The following is a 23197-nucleotide window of genomic DNA, read 5'->3' as shown; positions in this document are numbered from 1 at the left end:
TTATTGTGAAACTCTGACAGGAAACAGTACTCACACACAAGAACAAGCTGCAGTCAAGTAGCTGCTGTTCAGCTTGTGTGTGTGTGTGTGTGTGTGTGTGTGTGTGTGTGTGTGTGTGTGTACTTGCTACATAGTAAGGACCAAAAAAGTATTTTACTAACAGAGTGAGGACATTTTGGGAAAGTGAGGACATTTTGGCCAGTCCTCACTTTTTGAGACACCTTCAAATCACATGTTGAGGGTTAAGACTTGGTTTCAGAGTTATGGTTAGAATTAGGTTTAGGTTAGGGTCAGGGTCAGGGTCAGGGTCAGGGTCAGGGTCAGGGTTAGGCTCTCAGGTGTGATGGTTAAGGTTAGGGTAAGGGGCTAGGGAATGCATTATGTCAGTGAGTGTCCTCACAAAGATAGAAGTACAAGTATGTGTGTGTGTGTCATTTATTCAGTCTGTGGTTGAAATCTGTCTGGTTTAAAGTCCTGGACTCACCTGGACTCACCTGGATGGAGGACTAGGACCTGTTTCCCGCCGCCTCCACACATTCAGCGTCTATCAGTGATTATCGATCTGTTCGATCAGCCCACAGATCAAATCACAACTTGAATCTGTCTCTATGCTGAGTCTGTGCGCGCGCACAGACGAGAGTGCAGACGTGCGCGTGCCCGCCGGGTGGTGTTGTGAGCGCGCCTGGTGGTGCTGATGGAGCTTCATTCAGAGTCTGAACACAGGCAGGAGGCTGTGTCGAGGAGGAGGAGCGATGAATGACCGTCCTCTGATCAGATCATCGACGATCGATGATCGATCAGTGTTTGCAGCGCACTGATCAGCTGTTCCATCTCGTAGCAGCTGCACGAGGCGACAATCACCGTCATCCATCAGTCAATCGATCAGTCAGGTCATCGATCACACCTGACGTGAGGCAGAGCCGCAGCGGGAGACAATCACCTGACGGGGCTGCGGGGCTGACTCTGCGGGGCTGACTCTGCGGGTTCTGGACTTGATTGTGGATGATGTGACGGAGGAGTCGCATGTTCGATCCCCGCCGGGAGTGAAGAGTCAGCGGGCCGCAGGTGATCCAGGTAGGAGCTCTTCATCCCGCCAACAGCAACTAAAAGGTCACACTGTTCCCTCCAGCGTGGAGGAACCGCAGGCCAGACTCCATTTAAAAGTTGGTCGTTTTAAGGCCGCGGGGCTCGTCGGCAGCAGCGCATAGGGCAGAGAGTGGAAGTGAGCAGATCTCTGTGATTGCGACCAGCTTCTCTATGATTCGGCTCAGAATCAACACACGGGTCCGTTATATAACTGAGAATAATGAGGTCTGTTCAAGCTGGGTATCGTTTCTCTGGAGGCTCTGCTGCGCTGAAACGCGGCAGGAATCAGGTCAGATTTTAATGCAGTTTGGTGGATTTTATTCCAGTTGAACTGAATCCAACAGTTTGAGAAAATGTGTCTGACGTGACGGAAGTTTTTAAAGTGACGATGAGAAACACGGAGGTTTGTTCATCAGCTCTGTTGTTGTTGTGGCTGCGTCTCCACCCAGCGCCACGTGTGTGTGTGTGTGTGTGTGTGTGTGTGTGTGTGTGTGTGTGTGTGTGTGTGTGTGTGTGTGTGTGAGAGAGAGAGAGAGAGAGAGAGAGAGAGAGAGAGGGCTGTATCTCTGTGTATCGATCATCACTCTGATCGCTCAGCTGTCTGAGTCTGGTCCTGTGTCACTTTGCGGTTTGTCAATAAAGATACAGAGCAGATTGAACCTAACTTTATGTGTCGTCCGCACAGTTACAGCTCAACGCGTTTGTATCCGGGAAACCAGTTTCACACAAACAGCTGCAATTCACGTCATTGTCATTATCAATCAGTTTTTCAGATATATTTTCGATCAGCCGATCAGTTGTTCGATCAACAGGCCAATAGATAGAAACGCGTGTCATGTTTTCTCATTAAAAACCAGAATAAAACTCATTCAGCTGCATCTGCTGGTGAAGACTCACAGCATGAATTACCTTCAGAGGGGAAAGAGCAGGATCAGGACCCGGTCCACAGTGTAGATAAAACTGGAATCAGCCAATCAGAGAGCAGGCAGACGTCACATGACCGCTGATTCATCATGAATATTTCAGCTGCTGCAGGTTTTGTCTCAGTTTCTGCTTCATCTCGCGGCAGGAAAATACAAACTCTGAAGTTCAGTGAGTGTTTCCTGCCGGGAGCCTGAAGGTGATGATGATGATGAAGAAGAACATCAGTGACTGTTCACTGTGAAATCAATAATCAATAAATATCTGAAATAAAGACTCAGAACGAGGGACGTGATTTCTTTATTCACTTTAAAAAAGTAATAGTCATTCAACCCAGTTCAGAATCTTTCAGAGTAAAAGCACCTTTTCATCAGGAGAGGGAAAGTTTCAAAGTAAAAGTCCTGGTGTTATAATATGAATATTATAATATAATATGATCAGACGTCTGACTCAGGTGTGGAGGTCTCTTCTTCTTCTGTATGAATCAGTTTAAGATGGTTTAAACTTCCAGATGAACAACTGTCAGAAAATAACTGCTGAAGTCAACTACGACTCCCAGGATGCATTTCACTAACAAGCTGCCAATCAGAGGGCTTCACATTCTGTTGGTCTGTGGGCTGTGATGTAGCAGAGGCCTCTCCTCTTTTCTCTCTTCAGCAGCAGACTTCAGACCAGCTCTGGTTCTGGTTCTACTGCTGGTTCTGGTACTAGCAGCAGGGACCAACAGGGACCAGAAGGGACCAGCAGGCACCAACAGGGACCAACAGGGACCAGTAGAGACCAGCAGGGACCAGCAAGGACCAACAGGGACCAGCAGGGACCAACAGGGACCAGCAGGGACCAGAAGGGACCAGCAGGGACCAGCAGGGACCAACAGGGACCAGAAGGGACCAGCAGGGACCAGCAGGCACCAACAGGGACCAGTAGAGACCAGCAGGGACCAGCAAGGACCAACAGGGACCAGCAGGGACCAACAGGGACCAGCAGGGACCAGCAGGGACCAACAGGGACCAGAAGGGACCAGCAGGGACCAGCAGGGACCAACAGGGACCAGAAGGGACCAGCAGGGACCAGTAGAGACCAGAAGGGACCAGTAGAGACTAGCAGGGACCAGCAAGGACCAACAGGGACCAGCAAGGACCAGCAGGGACCAATAGGGAGCAGCAGGGAGCAGCAGGGACCAGTAGAGACCAGCAGGGACCAACAGGGACCAGCAAGGACCAACAGGGACCAACAGGGACCAGCAGGGACCAGCAGGGACCAGTAGGGAGCAGCAGGGACCAGTAGAGACCAGCAGGGACCAACCGGCACCAGTAGGGACCAGCAGGGACCAGTAGGGACCAGTGGAGACCAGCAGGGACCAGCAGGGACCAGTAGGGACCAGTAGGCACCAGTAGGCACCAGTAGACACCAGCAGGGACCAGCAGGGACCAGCAGGGACCAGTAGGCACCAGCAGGGACCAGCAGGGACCAGTAGAGACCAGCAGGGACCAACCGGCACCAGTAGGGACCAGCAGGGACCAGTAGGGACCAGTAGGCACCAGCAGGGACCAGCAGGGACCAGTGGAGACCAGCAGGGACCAGCAGGGACCAGCAGGGACCAGTAGGGACCAGCAGGGACCAGCAGGGACCAGTGGAGACCAGCAGGGACCAGTGGAGACCAGCAGGGACCAGTAGGCACCAGCAGGGACCAGCAGGGACCAGTGGAGACCAGCAGGGACCAGCAGGGACCAGTAGGGACCAGTAGGGACCAGCAGGGACCAGCAGGGACCAGCAGGGACCAGTAGGGACCAGTAGGGACCAGCAGGGACCAGTGGAGACCAGCAGGGACCAACCGGCACCAGCAGGGACCAGTAGGGACCAGTAGGCACCAGCAGGGACCAGTAGGGACCAGTAGGGACCAGTAGAGACCAGTAGGCACCAGTAGGCACCAGTAGGCACCAGCAGGGACCAGCAGGGACCAGTAGGGACCAGTAGGGACCAGTCAGTGTTTCAGTACCTGTCGGGCTGTGGTTGTCAGAAACGTCTCACCCTCCTGATAAACCAGATGTTTCCGTCTCAGTTTGGTCTGATGAATGGCTTTAAACACCACAGTACCCATGAGCCTCAGCAGCTGTTGCTATGGGGATGCCTCGGTCCACAGCTGTGACATCACAGGTATGTGATAATCAGCTGATCAGCAGCTGATCTGATCCAGGTTTGATCCAGATGTGTGAATTTCTCAGCCTCTGACTTCTCCATCAGCTGCATAGTAACAGGCTCTGCTGCGCTCTGATTGGACGGTTCCCGCAGCAGTGCTTTCTGGGAGTTGAAGTGAACTTCTAAAGTAATTCAGGACACAGTATGTGGCTCCGCCCACTCACCTGCTGTGTCTGTGATGTTACAGTGATGTCACCTGAATGCCACACTGTGTGAGAGGGTCTGTTGTAACACACACACACACACACACACACACACACACACAGCACCCCAGGGGTTGAAAGGTTATTGGCTGCCTGGCTGAAGCTCTCAGCCAATCAGATGTGAGTAATCAGAGTTGGGATTTTCTACATTGTTGCCATGCGGAGAATCTGCTGCCTGACCTACATTCATCCTCCACACACACACTGACACACTGATACACACACAGACACACTGACACACACACACACTGACACACACACAGACACACTGATACACTGATACACACACACTGACACACTGATACACACACACTGACACACTGATACACACACACTGACACACACACACACTGACACACTGATACACACACAGACACACTGATACACACACACTGACACACACACACACTGACACACTGATACACACACAGACACACTGATACACACACACACACACTGACACACACACACTGACACACACACAGACACACTGATACACACACACTGACACACACACAGACACACTGGCACACACACACTGACACACACACAGACACACTGGCACACACACACACTGACACACTGATACACACACACACACACACTGATACACACGCACAGACACACACACACTGACACACACACACTGACACACTGATACACACGCACAGACACACACACACTGATACACACACACTGACACACTGATACACACGCACAGACACACTGACACACACACACAGACACACACACTGACACACACACACTGACACACACACAGACACACACACACACACACTGGCACACGCACACAGACACACACACACACACACCCTGTGGCTCAAAGGCACATAGGCACCAGCTTCATCAATAGTTTATGTGTTTTCTCTTTGACAAATCACTGTGTGTGTGTGTGTGTGTGTGTGTGTGTGTGTACTTGTACTTGCTACATAGTAAGGACCAAAAAAAGTATTTTACTAACAGAGTGAGGACATTTTGGGAAAGTGAGGACATTTTGGCCGGTCCTCACTTTTTGAGACACCTTCAAATCACATGTTGAGGGTTAAGACTTGGTTTCAGAGTTATGGTTAGAATTAGGTTTAGGTTAAGGTCAGGGTCAGGGTTAGGCTCTCAGGTGTGATGGTTAAGGTTAGGGTCAGGGTCAGGGATAGGCTCTCAGGTGTGATGGTAAAGGTTAGGGTAAGGGACTAGGGCGGCGTTCAGTGGACAGGAAGAGTATTAGCAAGGATCACAAGTCCAGACTGGCCTGTGTGTGTGTGTGTGTCTGTGTGTGTGTGTGTGTTCAGATCTGGTATTAACATCCATCCTGAGTGATCCAATCACAGGTGTTCAGCTCCGACCCGTCTGATTGGCTAAAAACAACATCACATATCTGTTTATTTGCACATGAAGCAGGAAGTGACCTGATCACAGGTGTCACTGAGACTCATGTTAAATCAGCCTTGTGTTAACACCATAGACTGTGTATAAAAATGGACGCCGGCTCCGGGAATGAAGCCGCTGCGGAAGCGCCTTAAACCTGCATCTGTCCACTGACCATCAGGGGGCGACTCCACTGGCTGCAGAAAGAAGTGCGATTGTACGGAAGCCTATGAGGAAATGACCCAACTTCTCACCTGGTTTATGACCCCAGGAAACGTTTTCATAGCGAGTTTATGGTCTCGATCGCTAGTTTCACGTCTTCTTCAATACAACATGATGTTCATGTTTAAAGTTATTGTCCCATTGAATTTAAAATAGACGATAAAGTAGGGTCTGCATTGGGGCGTGGCTAACGTATGATTGACACATTGTGGCTTGTCAATCAAGAGCAGTCCCTTTTAACTATGAACTATTAAAAGTACTTTAACACTTCGTAATAAAGTTCACCTCGACTGATGGAAACTGACTTCGGATTCAGCAGCGCTGCGGAGCCCAAAGACTGATGCCGTTGTCAGGTAGAAGGTGTAGGTGGGCGGGCACAGTGACCTCGGCTCTCAGGTCAGCCCCACCCCTCGCTCCTCCTCAGCTCCACCCTCTTCTCCAAATATGGTTTCTTCTGGTTTCAAAAAATCAAGATGGCGGCGGCCAAATTGCAAACTCGAGGCTTCAAAACGCCACGGTGGGTTGCCACTTGGTTAACACCAGGTCTGAACGGAGCCTTGTTTAAAGTGATTATTTATTATTGATGAACTGATTTCAAACTTCCGGTTTGTTAAATAATAACTTAGAGTTAAATACTGTAAGAACCAACAGCTAAAACAATGACTCACTGTCATAAAAATATTTCTCAATTTTCTGTTTATCAAGTAATGAATCAATTAATTATTTCAGATTAATGCAAATAACCACAGTTTCAAACACAGTCAACAGATTCATAAAATCTGGTCCTGAAAATATCAAACAGACCTGAGTAAAGACTCATCCTCTCTCTCTCTCTGTCTGTCTGGCTCTCTCGCCCACTCCTCTCTCTTCAGCAGCAGACACAACAGAACAGAGAGCATTATGGGAAAAAGATCAGGATCAGGGACTGGTCAGGTTCAGTAATCCCAGCAGGGGGCAGCAGATCTTCAACAGGCCTTAGTCTTTACATCACTGAACCACTGTAAGATAACTGGATCTGGATTAAAGACTGACCCCCCCTTCACACACACACACACACACACACACACTGCCACGTCCTTCATTCTGGGACTCGCCACAGAGGATCCCTTGGTCTTGAGCAAGGCGCTGTCCCAGAGTCCAGACCTGAGACTGGTCCCGGTTCAGACCGTCAGGGTCTCTGAGTGGAGCTCCTCTCGCTCTCTCTCTCTCTGTTTAATGACTACTCTCTCGTCCTGAGTTAAAAGCCGGCTCTCAGCAGCTGCTCTGATTGGCTTGTGTTGACGTTCCCATGGATACGTTTTAACCACACAGACTCGCTGCATGTTTTTTACCAGTCACATGACTCATACTTTCTTCTTATCATAAACAAACACACAACATCCGAACACACTGCAGCTGATACACAACTTTGTCATTGAAACACAATCATCACTAGAATCATCACATTATTCCTCAGATAAAGTCACAGACGTTTCCTGTTGCGTGTCTGACCACAGTGTGTGTGTCCAGCTGTGAAATGGTCCCTGGTGAATCCTGGTTCCCTCTGCAGCTCCTCCAGATGTTTGTTGCCTCAGCAGCTGTGTGCTTTGTACATCAGGTGTAATGAACCAGGTTTTTAATTATTTTCATGTATGTCAGTTTGTGTGTCTGTACTGTTACACACATGATGTCATTCTTCTTTTTCCCTCTTAAATTTTACATCAAATGTGGTTTAAAACAATCACTTAATACCTCAGCAGCTGCATGGCTCTTTAACACCACAGCTCCCTGACCTGTGACCAGCTGACCTGTGAACAGCTGACCTCTGACCAGCTGACCTGTGAACAGCTGACCTCTGACCAGCTGACCTGTGAACAGCTGACCTGTGACCAGCTGACCTGTGAACAGTCTTTATCTAGACCCAGTCTTTAGCAGTTGACTCTCACTCACTGATCTCACTCCTGCTGATGCTCGGAGCTGCTGAATGTGAAAGGGGGTGGGGGGGGGGGTGGTGTGTGTGTGTGTGTGTGTGTGTGGGGGGGGGGGGGTATTGTTCTGCTAATATGATTGTGGGGGGTTGTTTGTTTTTTTGTGAAGGGATCCAGAGAAATAGATCTCAGAGAGAGAGAGAGAGAGGGAGCCTGAGACATCATCAAGCTGCTGCAGTAGAACAGGATCTGAAGTTTTCCAAATTAAAATTCCACATCCTGTCTGACGTGAACGACAAAAACGTTTCCATGGTGACAAAACAGACTGACTCCAGGTGACATCCTGTAGTTTGTGTTGCATACACTTATAACATATATATGATATAAATATATCATTAGAGGATCGTAATATAAAATGTCATTTTCATTGTTTCTTTTAAACACGTTGTTTTCCACTTGTTCAGTTTTATCACATTTACTTTGCGCCTTTATTTGACAGGTTGTGTTCTCTTTTTTCTGAAATGATTTCTCTTCATCCTTCTTCCAATCTCTGCGATAATGAATCTAGTTACAACTGTAGGAGTTTGAGATCAGCTGTTTTCTGTCAGGTCTCGTTCCCATCTGAAGGGCAGTCGCTTTCCGCGGGACTTTTATTTTGTTCTGCAGGTTTATTTTGAAACAGTGGAGCGGAAGTAGTTAGTGTGAGTCTGCAGCTTCAGCCGTGGTTGTGTGTGGTCAGAGGAGATCAACCCGGGTCTCACGGAGCAGCAGGAGTCTGAACTGTAATTGGACTGAGAGAAGCCGCTGTGTTCCGCTACAGACAGCATGGTCCGGACTCTGCAGGTATTTAAACTGAGCAAACTGAGCTCTGGTTTACAGTGTTTTATTTTCCGTGTCGTGTTGTGTTGTGTTGTGTTGTGTTGTGTTGTGTTGTGTTGTGTTGTCAGTCTGGTTGATGTTGGTTTGTGTGGCTGATTTTGTAAAATGTAGTTGATGGATAATGGGCAGAAACGATCAGAGATATAAAAGAAATAAGAAATTAAATAATAATTAAATAAACTGTATGACTGATAACTATGTGTGTTACAGTGTGTTGCAGTTTATTACAGTGTGTATTACAGTGTGTTACAGTGGGAGTTATAGTGTGTTACAGTTTGTTACAGTGTGTTACAGTGGAAGTTATAGTGTGTATTAAAGTGTATTACAGTGTGTATTACAGTGTGTTACCATTTATTACAGTGTGTTACAGTTTATTACAGTGTGTTACAGTTTATTACAGTGTGTTACAGTGGAAGTTACAGTGTGTTACAGTTTGTTACAGTGTGTTACAGTGGAAGTTACAGTGTGTTACAGTTTATTACAGTGTGTTACAGTGGAAGTTACAGTGGGAGTTATAGTGTGTATTACAGTGTGTTACAGTAGAAGTTACAGTGTGTATTATAGTGTGTATTACAGTGTGTTACAGTGGAAGTTACAGTGTGTATTATAGTGTGTATTACAGTGTGTTACAGTGGAAGTTACAGTGTGTTACAGTTTATTACAGTGTGTTACAGTGGAAGTTACAGTGTGTATTATAGTGTGTATTACAGTGTGTTACAGTAGAAGTTACAGTGTGTATTATAGTGTGTATTACAGTGTGTTACAGTGGAAGTTACAGTGTGTATTATAGTGTGTATTACAGTGTGTTACCATTTATTACAGTGTGTTACAGTTTATTACAGTGTGTTACAGTGGAAGTTACAGTGTGTATTATAGTGTGTATTACAGTGTGTTACAGTGGGAGTTATAGTGTGTTACAGTGTATTACAGTGTGTTACAGTGTGTGTTGATGTTGTTGCTACAGTTCAGAGGTGGATGGTTGTTATGCAGGTGATTGTCATAGAGACAGTCACTTCCTGTTTAACAGATCATCAGGATCCGAATCACTCCACAGATTCAGTTGAACTCGTGGTCACATGACTAGTTGTGCATTGCCTGGATACAAAGCCTGTTGAGCCTCCAACCTTTCCTCCACTTTGACGTTTCTTTTGACAGGTGAGTTGCACCTGTTCATGAAGTCAGTCTGACATATGATCACTGATCAGTGATCAGGGATCAATGATCACTAATGTGTGAGAGCTCATAGGAACAGTAGTCTGTCATAGCTGTGTGCTGACTCTGATGAGCCCCTGCATCCATGGTTTGGTTTGAGGGCAGAGAGAGGACTCACACAGACACACACACACACGCACACACACACTGTTGAATATTTAAATTCTGTATTTGCATCTGTTTGTCTGCAGCTGCAGCCTTTCATCACAGTGTGTGTGTGTGTGTGTGTGTGGGGGGGGGGGGGGTGCGTTGTGAATCACAGTAATGATTTACAGCTTCAGTCTGTTTGATGTGTTAAACGTGTTTCTCATGTTTTAATGTTTAGTTTTTAATGTGACGAGACTCAGGAACTCGTCTCAGTCTGATTTGTACCAGATTTAACCACCAGCTGTTTTCCCTGTGCAGCACCTGTGCAGGTAAACAAGGGTCATGACCTCAGTGTCATCATTGATTTATTTCTTCACATTTTATAAAATGAACTTTCACACCAGAGAAGTTTTCACACCAACAAACCATCGACCACACACAGTCCAGGTGTGGGAGATGACACAGGTAAAAATACAAAACAGGAACAAACCTCAATCTGGACTCAGGAAACTGTTACACAATCATAATAATGTAATAACACAACAGTGGAAATACAAAGAGGAGTAACAGGAAGTGACACGCATCACATACATGTCACTGTGAAGATGAAGAACATGTGTTATTATAAAGGTCAAAGGTCAGCAGATAAAGAGGAAACAATAGGACCGATCAGCAGATCTGATACTGATCAGTGTATGGATCAGTGAAGAATGTTTGAGCTGCTCAGTGAAGGTCTGAAGACAGAAACAGGACTGAGGCTGCAGGTCTGGACTTGACTCAGGACCCAGGAATGTTGGGGGGGGGTGAAAGTGGTGAGGAGCTGAACTAACAAAAGGGAGAACATTTGGTATTTGTGTGTGTGTGTGTGTGTGTGTGTGTGTGTGTGTGTGTGTCAGTAACACATCAGTTGTTAACATCAGAAAACAACAGCAGGTCCTGGTCTTCAGGGGGTTTACCTGATCCAGGCTCACCTGGTGTGTCAGGATTTCATCATCCTGATTCTTTAATCTTGGATCATGTTGTATTGTGCTTTTATTTTGAAATAATGTTAAAGAGTAGAGTTGAACCATGGTCAGCTTTTATATGATTGGCTGAGTGCTGATAATGTGACTTTAGGTGCAGACTCCCAGCATGCACTGGGCTCCACAGAGTAAAACATCATCAGCAGTGAGTGTTTAAAACCAAAGAACCTGGACCTGTCTCCTTCCTCCACTGCAGCTCAGGGTCGAAGGTCCTCCACAGTCCAGAGACTGTCAGTGCAGTTCTCAGGCAGAGAGATCCAGGTGGACGTGGTCTTCAGGAGCAGAGGACATCTCTGTCTCACCTGTCGGCCTCACAAACCTTCAACCTCATCAGCTGAAGACCGTCAGGGACCTCCTCTGACTGTACTCCTCTGTCTGGAGGTGTTGTCCTTCAAACAAACGGTCTGGAGGGAGTTACCTGTAGGCTCCGCCCACTTTACCACTGTAGTTTAAAACTCATTTCTTCTGCTACATTTCTGTGTGTGTGTGTGTGTGTGTGTGTGTGTCCTGCCTCCTCTCTGTGTATAATTAGCTTCAGTCCATTGTTTCTTTGTTGTCTTGCAACCTCAGAGTTTAACTGTTTCCTCACCAACACTCAGTTTTCTGTTGTGTTGTTGTGTTGTGTTATTGTTCTTGTGTTGTTGATTTATTATTGTTGTGTTGTGTTTTTGTTGTTGTCGTGTTGTTGTGTTATTGTTGTTGTGTTGTTGTGTTGTTGTTGCTCAGTGAAGTGAGGGGATCAGGTCTTCAGTGAGGAGCTGGTTCAGGTTTTCTGGCTCGGTGTGAGACCAGATCCTGGACCTAACTCCTCCTGGTTTCACTCTCTCACTTGTTTCCTTTTCCTTCGTCGCTCGTTTCCTTCTTCCTGTTTCCTGTCGGCTCCACTTCCTGTTCTCATGGTCCTGATGTGCTGCAGTTTGTGTTGTTGTTGTGTTTGTGTTGGAGAGACACTCACACAGTGAACAAAGACCAACTACACTCATCTGTCCAGTTAACACAAACACACAAACATGAACACACAATCTCTTTGTTTACACACATGAAAGTTGTGCATGTGTGTGGGTGTGTGAGCTGATGTGTGATGACACAACTATACAATACAAGACACTAAGAAACAAATAATGAACAATAACAATGACAATAATCATAAAATACAGCACATTGTGATGTTGTGACATCCTCACCTTCACTGGTTCCACTGGTTCTGGACCAGCCCAGTTTAAGATGTGACAGAGAACCAGTCTCTGACATGAAGGACAAGGACCCAGAGCTCGAGGCTCCCTCTGCTGGACACACGTGGTAACTGTCCTCGTCCAATCAGACCAGAGGAGCTCTGTCACTTTCTTCTTCTCTGATCTGAAGCACATATTCATTTTTTTCTAAAATGAATAATTTCAAATTTAGGTGACAGATTTTCACAATAAAAGTCTCTGAAAGTTCAGGATGGAATAAGGTTGAAGATCAGAACTTTCTGTGTGTGTTTGTAGATTACAGCTGTTTAGTCTACACACTGATAATCCTGGTGTGTGTGTGTGTGTGTGTGTGTGTGTGTGTCTGTGTTCGTGTTCAGGCGTATCAGTACCTGCTGTTCTTTCCACTTTCTCCCTGACTGAGTGAATCTAAACTCATCTGAGTCTTTGCAGGAAAAACAAAATCAAATGTTGAGCAACAGGAAGTCTGACAGAGGAGGAGGAAGAGGAATGATGAAGGTCTGACTGCTCCTCTCTCTGTGCCTGATCTCCAGGTCTGCAGCTCTGAAGGCTGTGTAACTCCTTCTAGAGGGTAGCAGTGGAACTACACCTGCACCACCAGCTAACAGCTAACAGTCCTGTGCTGGTGCAGAGGCTGTTGAATGGCCACAGGAGTGAACTACTGGAGCTCTGATGAACCGAATTACAAGGTGAGGAGCAGCTGATTGGTCCAGACATCCCCTCACCTGGAGACAGGAAGACTCTGAGTCACCTGTTTGACACACAGAAAGTTAAAACCCATCAGATCAGACCCGGACCGACTCCTCTCTGCTCAGACCCAGGTGTCTGATCTGCAGCAGGTTCAGGTTTTCAGGTGTAATCAGGATCCTGACACGGCTCAGCTTTTATTCCTTGTGTTGATGGTTCCTCTGCCTGGATTTTACTGTATTGTGTTTTTATTGTGTTTTTATTGTGTTTTTATTGTGTTTGTGCTGCAGAACGATGTTTATTGATGTAGAATTGAATGATTGGATCATGATCAATATGAAACATGATCAATCGTGGATCAGTTCAGATCCTTTAATCTCACATCATCACTTTCTGTTGTACAGGTGAGTGAGAGTGTGTGGGGAGGAGAACAGGAGTCCAGCAGTGAGGAGGGAGGAGGAGGGGTCACATGGGAAACACCTGCCATGGAGGTCAAAGGTCAACTTATCCTAGCTCCTGGTGAGAACAAACAACAAGATTTTACACCAGAGATGCTGACCTGGGGTCTGTGGTACACACCTGCAGTATGATGTGTGTGTGTGTGTGTGTGTGTGTGTGTGTAGACCCTGTTACCTGCCTGGACAGGAAGCAGAGGGAGCGAATGGCAGAGCTGCAGGAGAGGAGGCAGAGCCTGCAGGCGCTGCTGAGCACACGATTGGCTGAGCTCAGACGCATCTGTCTGCAGGAGGCGGTGAGTGATGTCAAAGTTAGACCCGCCCCCAAAGAGGGATTACCCAGTTACAGCCAATCATAGACCTGGACGCCTTGGTCCTGCTTTAGCATAAATGAAGTGAATGTTTGAAGGTAGGTTTTCCTGTGTTTTCATTGGTCAGGAGCTGACAGGTGCAGTTCCCAGTGACTTCCCCCTGGAGGCAGGAGAAAACCCCCCCTGTGTCCGGCGGAGAGGGGGGGTGCTGCCCCAAGGGAACAGGAAGTGGAGAGCAGAGGTGAGCAGATTGTCACACACTCAGAGAACTGGTTCAGTCTCAGAGGTGGACTAGACCGGGACTCAGAGCCCAGACCTCCAGCAAGACCAAACAGTCCTACACATGTTTTATTATCTGATCCAGATTATTATGTAATGGGTTCTTCCCAGGACCAGGACCCGTCCCTCCATTAAGTGTGTTGAAAACTGGTTCAGGATTTGTTACGTAATCTTGCTGACAAACAAACAAACAAACAAACAAACAAACAGGTGAAAACATAAACTCTGTCATGGAGGTAAAAATAAGCAAACCTGAAACACCTCAGAACCAGGTCCTGTTAAAGTCCATGTGAACGAATTTCAGTCCAGTGATGATGATTCTGTTCTGTGTGTGTGTGTGTGTGTGTGTGTGTGTGTGTGTGTGTGTGTGTGTGTGTGTGTGCGTGTGTGTGTGTGTAGGAAGAAGACTCTCAGCGTTCGAAGCCAAAGAAAACTTTATTCAGTGGAGCTCTGAGGAAACACAGCGACTCTGAACACAACACACACACTCAAACACACACACACCACGGCAAGAGGACTGTACACAGAGGCTGCCATACAGGTAACACACACATACACACACACAAACACACACACACACACAGTTGGCAGCAGATGAGAAGCCATTTTCCAGGAAGACGAAGAAACCTGCCTTTATTCTGAAACTGCTCATGTGTGTTTGTGTGTGTGTGTGTGTGCGTCTGTGTGTGCGTCTGTGTGTGTGTTTGTCTGTGTCTGTGTCTGTGTGTGTGTGTGTGTGTGTGTGTCTGTGTGTGTGTGTCTGTGTCTGTGCGTGTGTGTGTGTCTGTGTGTGTGTGTGTGTCTCTGTGTGTGTGTGTGTGTGTGTGTGTGTGTATTTTCAGATGACACAGTGAGGTCAGAGAGCAGCTCAACATCCGACTCAACAGGACAAGGTAACACACACCTCCCCCTGCTGGCTGAGAGACAAAATAACATTTCACTAAACTACAGTCTTTTATTTTGGTAGTTTTCCGTTCTAATAACTTTACATTCACCAAATTCATATGTCACATCTGACATCACAGTGACATAATTTAACAGACGTGTGACAGGGCTAGAAACAGGTGAGTCTATGATGATGTAAAAATCCAAACAATCATGATGTTGAAAATGACCAGATCAGGATCAGATCGAGACCAGATCAAGACCAGAACAAAACCAGAACAAAACCAGATCAAGACCAGAAAAAAACCAGAACAAAACCAGATCAAGACCAGAACAAAACCAGAACAAGACCAGAAAAAAAACAGAACAAAACCAGATCAAGACCAGATCAAGACCAGAACAAAACCAGAACAAAACCAGAACAAAACCAGATCAAGACCAGAACAAAACCAGAACCGGATTAAACTGGTCTTTAATTTTTCCAAACAGACCTCGGGTCATCAGAGACTTGTTTCCTTATGATCTAGACGGAGCAGCTAATTACATCACTGAACACGTTATTAATAATAATGATAATAACAATAGTTATGAGAGCATTATGAGAGTTATGAAAATGATGAGTCCTGACGCCATCTCCAGACCACCAGCTTCTCCTCAGAGTCCCCCTCTCCCCCACCACGGACAGATGTTAACAGGACCCCCATAGAGCAGCTGGACCGGACTCTGTCTCTCCGTCCCCCCTGAAGCTCTGAGCTGCTCAGCTGGTCGCTGGTCTTCATGAAAATCTTCAACACCTAACTGGAGACCTACTTCAAATCCTAAACCATGATTCCTGTCCCCAAAAAACCAAGGACCACAGGACTTAATGACCTCAGACCCGTCGCCCTGACCTCTGTGGTAATGAAGTCCTTTGAGTGCCCTCTGCTGTCCCACCTCAAAACCATCACTGACCCACTCCTGGACCCCCTGCAGTTCACCTAGAGCCAACAGGTCTGTAGATGACGATGTCAACATGGCTCTGCACTTCATCCTCCAGCACCTGGACTCCTCAGGGACCTGTACCAGGATCCTGTTGGTGGACTTCATCATCCTGGCTCTGCTGCAGGACAAGCTCTCCCAGCTGAGCGTGCCTGACTCCACCTGCAGGTGGATCACCGACCTCCTGTCTGACAGGAGGCAGCACGTGAAGCTAGGAAAGCACGTGTCTGACTCCCAGACCATCAGCACTGGATCCCCCCAAGACTGCGTTCTTTCTCCCCTGCTCTCAACAACACCTACACCTCCAGCCATCATCCAACCAGACTCTTTGAGTCACTCCCCTCAGGCAGGAGGCCTCAGTCTATCAGGACCAGAACCTCTCGCCACAGGAACAGCTTCGTTAACAAGGCCCCCACTGCTTCTGGAGCCAATCATTTCTGATGCTGAAAACAAAACATATGGATCTCTGTGACTTATCATCAATCATTATAATTATAACATAATAATCAGTCTGTTAAACGTCATTCTTCAGCAGTTTGTTTATTTTTCTTCTGAATAAGTCACCATGTGTTTGATTGACAGTTCCCTCACTCAAACACTCAAACAGTGAATTTAGTCATCACAGCATCTCTACATCTGTCTGTCTGTCAGATGATGGTGTGTCTCAGTGTCGCCCCCCCCTGGTCTCTGCTGGTTCTCCTGTGGAGGTTTTCTACCAGAACAAAACCAGAAGGAACTCAGTGCACAACAGGTACATAATCTACACAATTAGCATATTAGCTTTGACATTTAGCGTGTTTGCTTAACTCCAAGTTCTAAAGTGGCCATGATTGTTGAAAAGATTGTAACCAGCTCAAACATGGATCTCTCTTCCAGAAAGTAGTCAGACCCCATACTGAAGTAGTCAGACCCTGGTAGTAGGAGTGTGTGTACTCTACTCTGTCCCTCTTCTCTTTCAGGACTGACCATCCAGAGACTCTTCAGACCCACAAGCCCCTCCCCCTGCCTCCCTCCCACCCCCCTCTCCCCTTCCATGCTCCCCCTCACTCTCAGGACTCCTCCTCCTCCGGCCCCTCTGATCCAGGAGCAATTGGTGAGGGGGGGGTCAAAGTAAATACAGCTCATCACAATAACAGCTCCGACTGCCACCTGGAGGAGGAGGGGGGGCCGCAGCAGGGAGGACTGTGGGTAAATGGTCTGCTGGGGTCCAGAGGAACAAACCCCCCTGGAGTGTTCAGGAGCTCTGAGACGCTGATGGATGGACGGACAAGGACGAATAATAGACCCGCCGAGGGCGGCGCGAAGGGGGGAGGGGCAGGGCGTGGAAGAGGAGGAGGAAGAGGAGCAGGGTACAGCGAGGTCCTGCTGGACTATGTCTGGGGGAAACAGCAGAAGCTGCAGCGACAGCAGTCCCAGACCAGTAACAGACAGCCAATCACCTCGCAGCGCCAGCTGCTCTACAATGGGCACTCCTCCTCCCAGCAGCCCTCTGGAGCCCCGCCCACTTACCACAGTCACCACAACGACCAGCGGCGAGTCAAAGTGACCCGCACCAAATCCTGTGGCCCCTTTCTCCCAGTTCAGCAGAGCCAGTCCGATACCCATAATCCTCCTCTGTCCGCCATCCAGCCTGACCCCCATCCCCATCTGCTGCCTCCCCGACCCCCACAGCTGCCCCCCACCCAGGACACCCAGCTGGAGGAAGCCACCAGGAGCCTCCACAAGGCCCTTGCCCTGGAAGGTAAGTGCTAGTTACGTCACCTTAAACACCTGAGTCCACCTGAAACACACTGGACTGATGAGCAGTGGTTGTTAAGAAGGATCAGCTGAATGGTCTCTGGCTCTGTCAGACCTCCTGACCTCACCTCTGTCTACACACGATGAACTCCTCATTGGGTGAAAGCACCTGGTCCAGGTAATCTGATGTGTGTAGGTCCACTTGATTCCTCTTGACCCCACCTTGGTCCTTGGTTGGGCTGGATCCAGAATGTACTCTTTAATTCATTCATATTTCATCTAAAATCAGATGTGGATCTTCCTCAGGTGTGATAGTAACTCAACAGGTGACCTTACCTGTGGGGCAGAGACGGAACAGATGGCAGCTCTGAGGGTCAAACTGAATCTGCTGTTTTAATCTACGATGTGTGATCGACAGGTCTGAGGGACTGGTACCTGAGGAACACGATAGGGTCCACCCACCACACCCAGGCCAATGGAAAGATGAACACAGGGGTCACCACAGGGGCATCCACTAAGGTGAATGGAGGGGTCAAAGGTCAGGCAGGCGGGGGTGGAGCTCTGCAGCGCAGACGGACGACTCATGGTGTCATCCAGCAGACAACCTATCAGATGGAGACAAGTCATCATCACGCTCTGTCGCATCACAAACAGATGCTGCCGCATTCAGCCACATTCCATGGACGCCCGCTGCACGACAGGTAGGCCAGCTCACCTGTCCAGGTGCATTGCTGTAAGAGCACCTGAGTCCTGTACCTGACCACCTCTCTCTCTCTCTCAGGTCTATGGACAGCTCTCTCTACCACGACTCCTTCCCTCCTCAGAAACAGGAAGTTCCTCTCAAAGAGTCGTCTGTTGACCAACCATCTCCTGGGACTCTGGTCTGACTCACCGACCAATCAGGATGCTGACAGACAAATATGCAGACCAATCCCAGGCTGGCTTCCAGGGATGAATAACCTGCTCTGTGCTCTCTGAATCAAACACACCTGTGGGTGGGCGGTGGTCCAGGTTCTAATAGATGTTCTCGGTCTGCTGGGGAACCTCCTCTCGTTCTCCAGGACCTGCTCACCTGGTTCAGACTGTGGTTCTCCTCAGGTCATTGCAGCTGCTCCTCACAGCCCTCTTCTCTCTAACTTCACCTGAAACCCCGCCCACCATGATGTCACAGAGGATGAAACAAAACAAAAGAACTATACAAACAGAATGATTGGATAAACCACAAAGCCGCTGGAGGTGTATCTGGTCTCAGGTCAGCTGACCCTGTTTACTGAACTGGTCTTTCTATCAGGGGCAGACATGGATTCTGGATCAAAACCTGGACTGAAATGCAGGTTTACGTCTCTGCTCAGACAATCAGGACACATCAGAGTTTTTATAAGAACTTTTGTAACAGTGAGGATGATGATGATGATGATGATGCACTCTCTCTGAGGACAGAAGCGTTTAGATATCACCAGCTCAGTCCAGCCAACCAGCAGTTCAGTTAAAAACTGAAAGATGAACTTTTGATAAAGTTAAACTGATCAGATCAGGTGACCTCAATCCCTCAGGTGAGTCCTTCAGAAACCAGCAGGTGTTTTTACAGTTTGGACTCAGCATCTCTGCACTAAACGTGAAGCAGCTGATGCAGGTTGATGAGCTCAGCTTCCTGTTGTGTCTCTGAACATGTTAACAGTGAACAGCAGCAGGTCGGTCACAGTGTCTGCCTCAGGAGCCTCATTTAGAGACTGAAGGACCCAAACCTAAGGTAACGTGTGCTCAGACCACAGCAGTGTTGTGCACCGTCATGATCAGGTTAATGTACAAATGTGCAGTTTCCCTTTGTAAGACTCCTCCAACATGTCACCTCCAACATGTGTGTAGGAAGTAGAATATTAACACACATGTTGTTCCTGTGGAGAACAGCAGCTTCTGATCAGAGACAAAAAAACAAACACAACAGACACTGAGGTGTTGTGATCAATGCAGCAGACCGTTAGTCTGTTAGCCTATCAGACCGTTAGCCTGTTAGCCTATCAGACCATTAGCCTATCAGACCATTAGCCTGTTAGCCTGTCAGACTCTTAGCCTATCAGACCGTTAGCCTGTTAGCCTATCAGACCGTTAGCCTGTTAGCCTGTCAGACTGTTAGCCTGTTAGCCTATCAGACCGTTAGCCTGTTAGCCTATCAGACCGTTAGCCTGTTAGCCTGTCAGACCGTTAGCCTGTTAGCCTATCAGACCGTTAGCCTGTTAGCCTATCAGACCGTTAGACTGTTAGCCTATCAGACTCTTAGCCTATCAGACCGTTAGCCTGTTAGCCTATCAGACCGTTAGCCTGTTAGCCTGTCAGACTGTTAGCCTGTTAGCCTATCAGACCGTTAGCCTGTTAGCCTGTCAGACTCTTAGCCTGTTAGCTTATCAGACTCTTAGCCTATCAGACCGTTAGCCTGTTAGCCTATCAGACCGTTAGTCTGTTAGCCTGTCAGACTGTTAGCCTGTTAGCTTATCAGACTCTTAGCCTGTCAGACTGTTAGCCTGTTAGCTTATCAGACTCTTAGCCTATCAGACCGTTAGCCTGTTAGCCTATCAGACGTTAGTCTGTTAGCCTGTCAGACTGTTAGCCTGTTAGCTTATCAGACTCTTAGCCTGTCAGACTGTTAGCCTGTTAGCCTTTCAGACTGTTAGCCTGTTTGCCTGTCAGACTGTTAGCCAGTTAGCCTGTTAGCCTGCCAGACTGTTAGCCAGTTAGCCTGTCAGACTGTTAGCCAGTTAGCCTGTGAGACTGCTAGCCTATCAGACTGTTAGCCAGTTAGCCTGTGAGACTGCTAGCCTGTTAGCTTATCAGACTCATAGCCTGTTAGCTTATCAGACTCATAGCCTGTTAGCCCATCAGACTGTTAGCCAGTTAGCCTGTTAGCCTGTTAGACTGTACAACAGAACAGATGATACACACTTGTAACATAGCAACAACAGACCAGGCAGAGAAATACAACCACTTCTGCTGCTAACAACAACAACAACAACAACAACAACAACAACAACAACAACAACAGTCTGGTTTTCTGAGCCTCGTGTTGTCCCAGTCACAGCAAAGGCTCCTGAAGCTGCACACTGACACTGACAGTGTTACAGGTCACAGGTCACAGGTCAGCGACACTGAATCTTTTATTTTTATTGGACTCGTCTCACAGGAGACATTCTCCGTCCGTTTGTATTGATCATCTCAGTCAAACATGAAAACTGATCTTCCTGCGTCCTCTGACTGAGAGTCAGAGCTGATCCGGTCCAGGTCTTCAGTCTGCTGGACTTCAGAATCCAGATCCAGATCCAGTCTGAGAGCAATAAGGGGATCGCTGTGTTTCGACTGTTTTCAGGATAAACATGGTTTGCAGCGACAATCAGACAATGATGTCAGTGTTGATTGATTCTTTTGTGATTGATTGGTTTATTGATGCTGTTTTGTGCTGAGCTCCAGTCAAATGATCACTTTAATGAAATGCAGCTTTTTAAACCATGTACAGTGTTGATGGAGGTCTAATGGTGTTAGTGGAGAAGTGTCAGGTCTGCTCCACGTTTATTACAGATTATTGATTATTTGATAATAGGTTTTCTCTGCTGACACCTGCTGAGTCGGTGTCGTTCCTGTGGTGAAAATGAAATGTGCTTCATGAGTGTTGTGTTTTTGTTGCTGGTCTGTGATCAGTTTGTTCTCTGAGCCAAAAACTCTGAGTCTGTGCTATGGTTCTGGTCTGGGATCAGTTTTTTAAAGTCATGTTGTTCAGCTTCACAGAAACCAGTCTGACCTCCAGTTCCCTCCAAACGAAGCCATGTGACAGGACAGATGTCAGGCGCTTAACCTTCAAACAGCTGGTTAATGACTCACATGTGGCACCAGTAACAACACACACCTAATCAGCTCGTCTGCACTGTGTGTAAGAACCAGTAACATCAGTCTCTGATGAACAGGTGAACAGGTGTCTGCAACAGGAAAATACAACATCTATGTCTCTCACACACTCAGTTAAAACACACACACACACACACACACACACACACAGAAACGTCAGTTCATCACAACTCCACAGGTAGAGCAGAAGACTGATGGCACTGCACAGGTAGCTGGTCTCCTCACCTGACATGCTGCTCCTCAACGATGATCTGCTGTCACTGTAACATCACACACGTGGTGTGTCGCTCACAGGTAAAGAGAAAACGAAGCAGGATTATTAATACGATGACGGTCTGTCTTACAACAGAGCTGCAGATAAAACTGTGATCCACGTATAAGCCCCACCCACCTCCAAAACACAAACACAGGATTGGATGCTGCAGCTGTCACTCTCAGACTGATTGACAGGTCTGTCGACACTGAATAACATCTGTCTCATTAACATCTGTGGTTTGTTAATAAGTCTGACAACAGATGTCATGTGACCGTGGTTTCAGTACCTGAATGCACCCCTTCTAACTCTGGTCTCACACCAAAGCAGAACAGACGTCAGAACAAGACAGAGACACAAACCAGTGTAAATATACTGAGTGACTGTTTGATGACTGTGTGTTGACTGAACACTCACAGAAGCAGTCTGAATACTGCAGTACCAGGGTGTAATACTCACAGTACTGCACAATACAAGTATTCAGGGCTGTAGTCAGGATTATGGAGGCCACAAGTGAGCAGAGCTCCACCAGCTGCCAACCAAACTCTGTGCAATTTTCGGAGTATTTAAAAAGTCTGTTTATTGATTCAAGTTTTAGTCTGGTGCTGTTTGAAGGATCATCAGTTCGTTTGATTCTAATTTAATATTTGTTTGTCTCAAACTTTCAGATTCAATCTGAGAATCCATCATCATGTATCAGGTGCAGTGACAGGAGGTGAACTCTGTGTCCTCAGACCTGCAGCCCTGACACTGTTCACTACTGTACTGTAGTAGTACCAGTACTATGCAGTAATAGTATTAGCTACAGTACTCTGTTGTACCAGTAGGACTCGGTGATGATGTTCTGTCCTCCTTCAGGTCCAGGACCTGCTGTGTGGACAGTCACAGCTGTCTCTGCTGTGATGCGTTCAGGTGCACTCTGTACAGTTTGTGTTTGTTTGTAAACTTTGTGTAAAAATCATTTTGTATCTTTTTGGACTTTTCAGTCATTTGTACTTTTTCACTCTGAATCTGTTTCACATTGGACGATGAAAAGCTTCATGTAAATAAATGACTGACAGGCTGTAAACATGCTGTTTTTAAATAAAGTTTTCTCTTCTCGGTCTGAGCCGTCATTGAGGTTTACACTACTGTGACTCTTCTTCATCTGCTGGATATTTTACCAGTCACAGAGGCAGGTATCGTCAGAGGTCACCGGCTCAAATCCCTGGACCAGGAAGAAAAGCAGGAGAGGCAGTGAATGAACAGCAGCTAAACCTCCACTGCTACAAGCTCAGTGGCAACACAGTGACTTTTCTCTTCAGTGTGAAAGGGTCAAATCTGCATCCGCTCCTGGGTCACATGACTCTGCAGTCGTCAGGTGCAGTGATTCACCCCTTTCAAAGCACA

General features: G+C 47.3%; 2 protein-coding genes across 4 annotated transcripts; both read left to right on the top strand.

Moving 5' to 3' along the window:
- The first annotated feature begins 695 nt into the window (after positions 1 to 695).
- Positions 696 to 22909, top strand: ccdc120a (coiled-coil domain containing 120a). 3 transcript variants are annotated; one of them, XM_071477528.1, is made up of 12 exons: positions 8105 to 8764; positions 11318 to 11523; positions 12866 to 13021; positions 13424 to 13538; positions 13643 to 13770; positions 13913 to 14026; positions 14464 to 14605; positions 14907 to 14957; positions 16579 to 16678; positions 16887 to 17668; positions 18083 to 18365; positions 18446 to 22909. In XM_071477528.1, the coding sequence occupies exons 3-12, from the start codon at positions 12974 to 12976 to the stop codon at positions 18549 to 18551; spliced, it is 1869 nt and encodes a 622-aa protein (XP_071333629.1). In that variant the 5' UTR covers positions 8105 to 8764; positions 11318 to 11523; positions 12866 to 12973; the 3' UTR covers positions 18552 to 22909. The 3 variants fall into 3 exon arrangements, with proteins under 3 accessions (XP_071333630.1, XP_071333629.1, XP_071333628.1); XM_071477529.1 differs by lacking the exons at positions 8105 to 8764; positions 11318 to 11523 and adding an exon at positions 696 to 1074; XM_071477527.1 differs by lacking the exon at positions 11318 to 11523 and having other exon boundaries at positions 8106 to 8764.
- LOC139619905 (chloride intracellular channel protein 6-like) lies at positions 2519 to 3104 on the top strand. The gene is made up of 2 exons (XM_071474980.1): positions 2519 to 2528; positions 2665 to 3104. The coding sequence occupies exons 1-2, from the start codon at positions 2519 to 2521 to the stop codon at positions 3102 to 3104; spliced, it is 450 nt and encodes a 149-aa protein (XP_071331081.1).
- Positions 22910 to 23197: the final 288 nt, after the last annotated feature.

Source organism: Trachinotus anak, unplaced genomic scaffold, assembly GCF_046630095.1.
Source record: "Trachinotus anak isolate AG129_WGS33_773 ecotype Australia unplaced genomic scaffold, CSIRO_AGI_Tana_v1 ptg000004l, whole genome shotgun sequence".
Lineage (NCBI taxonomy): Eukaryota > Metazoa > Chordata > Actinopteri > Carangiformes > Carangidae > Trachinotus > Trachinotus anak.
The sequence above is the reverse complement of the archived record's forward strand: the minus strand, read 5'-3'. Positions and strand labels throughout refer to the sequence as shown.

What these genes read in the sequence shown, in the direction of transcription:
- ccdc120a (XM_071477529.1), top strand. Translation starts at nt 12,974, where the DNA reads ATGGCCACAGGAGTGAACTACTGGAGCTCTGATGAACCGAATTACAAG. An exon ending in TCAACTTATCCTAGCTCCTG is followed by an intron (nt 13,539 to 13,642) that starts GTGAGAACAAAC and finishes GTGTGTGTGTAG; the next exon opens with ACCCTGTTACCTGCCTGGAC. An exon ending in ACAGGAAGTGGAGAGCAGAG is followed by an intron (nt 14,027 to 14,463) that starts GTGAGCAGATTG and finishes GTGTGTGTGTAG; the next exon opens with GAAGAAGACTCTCAGCGTTC.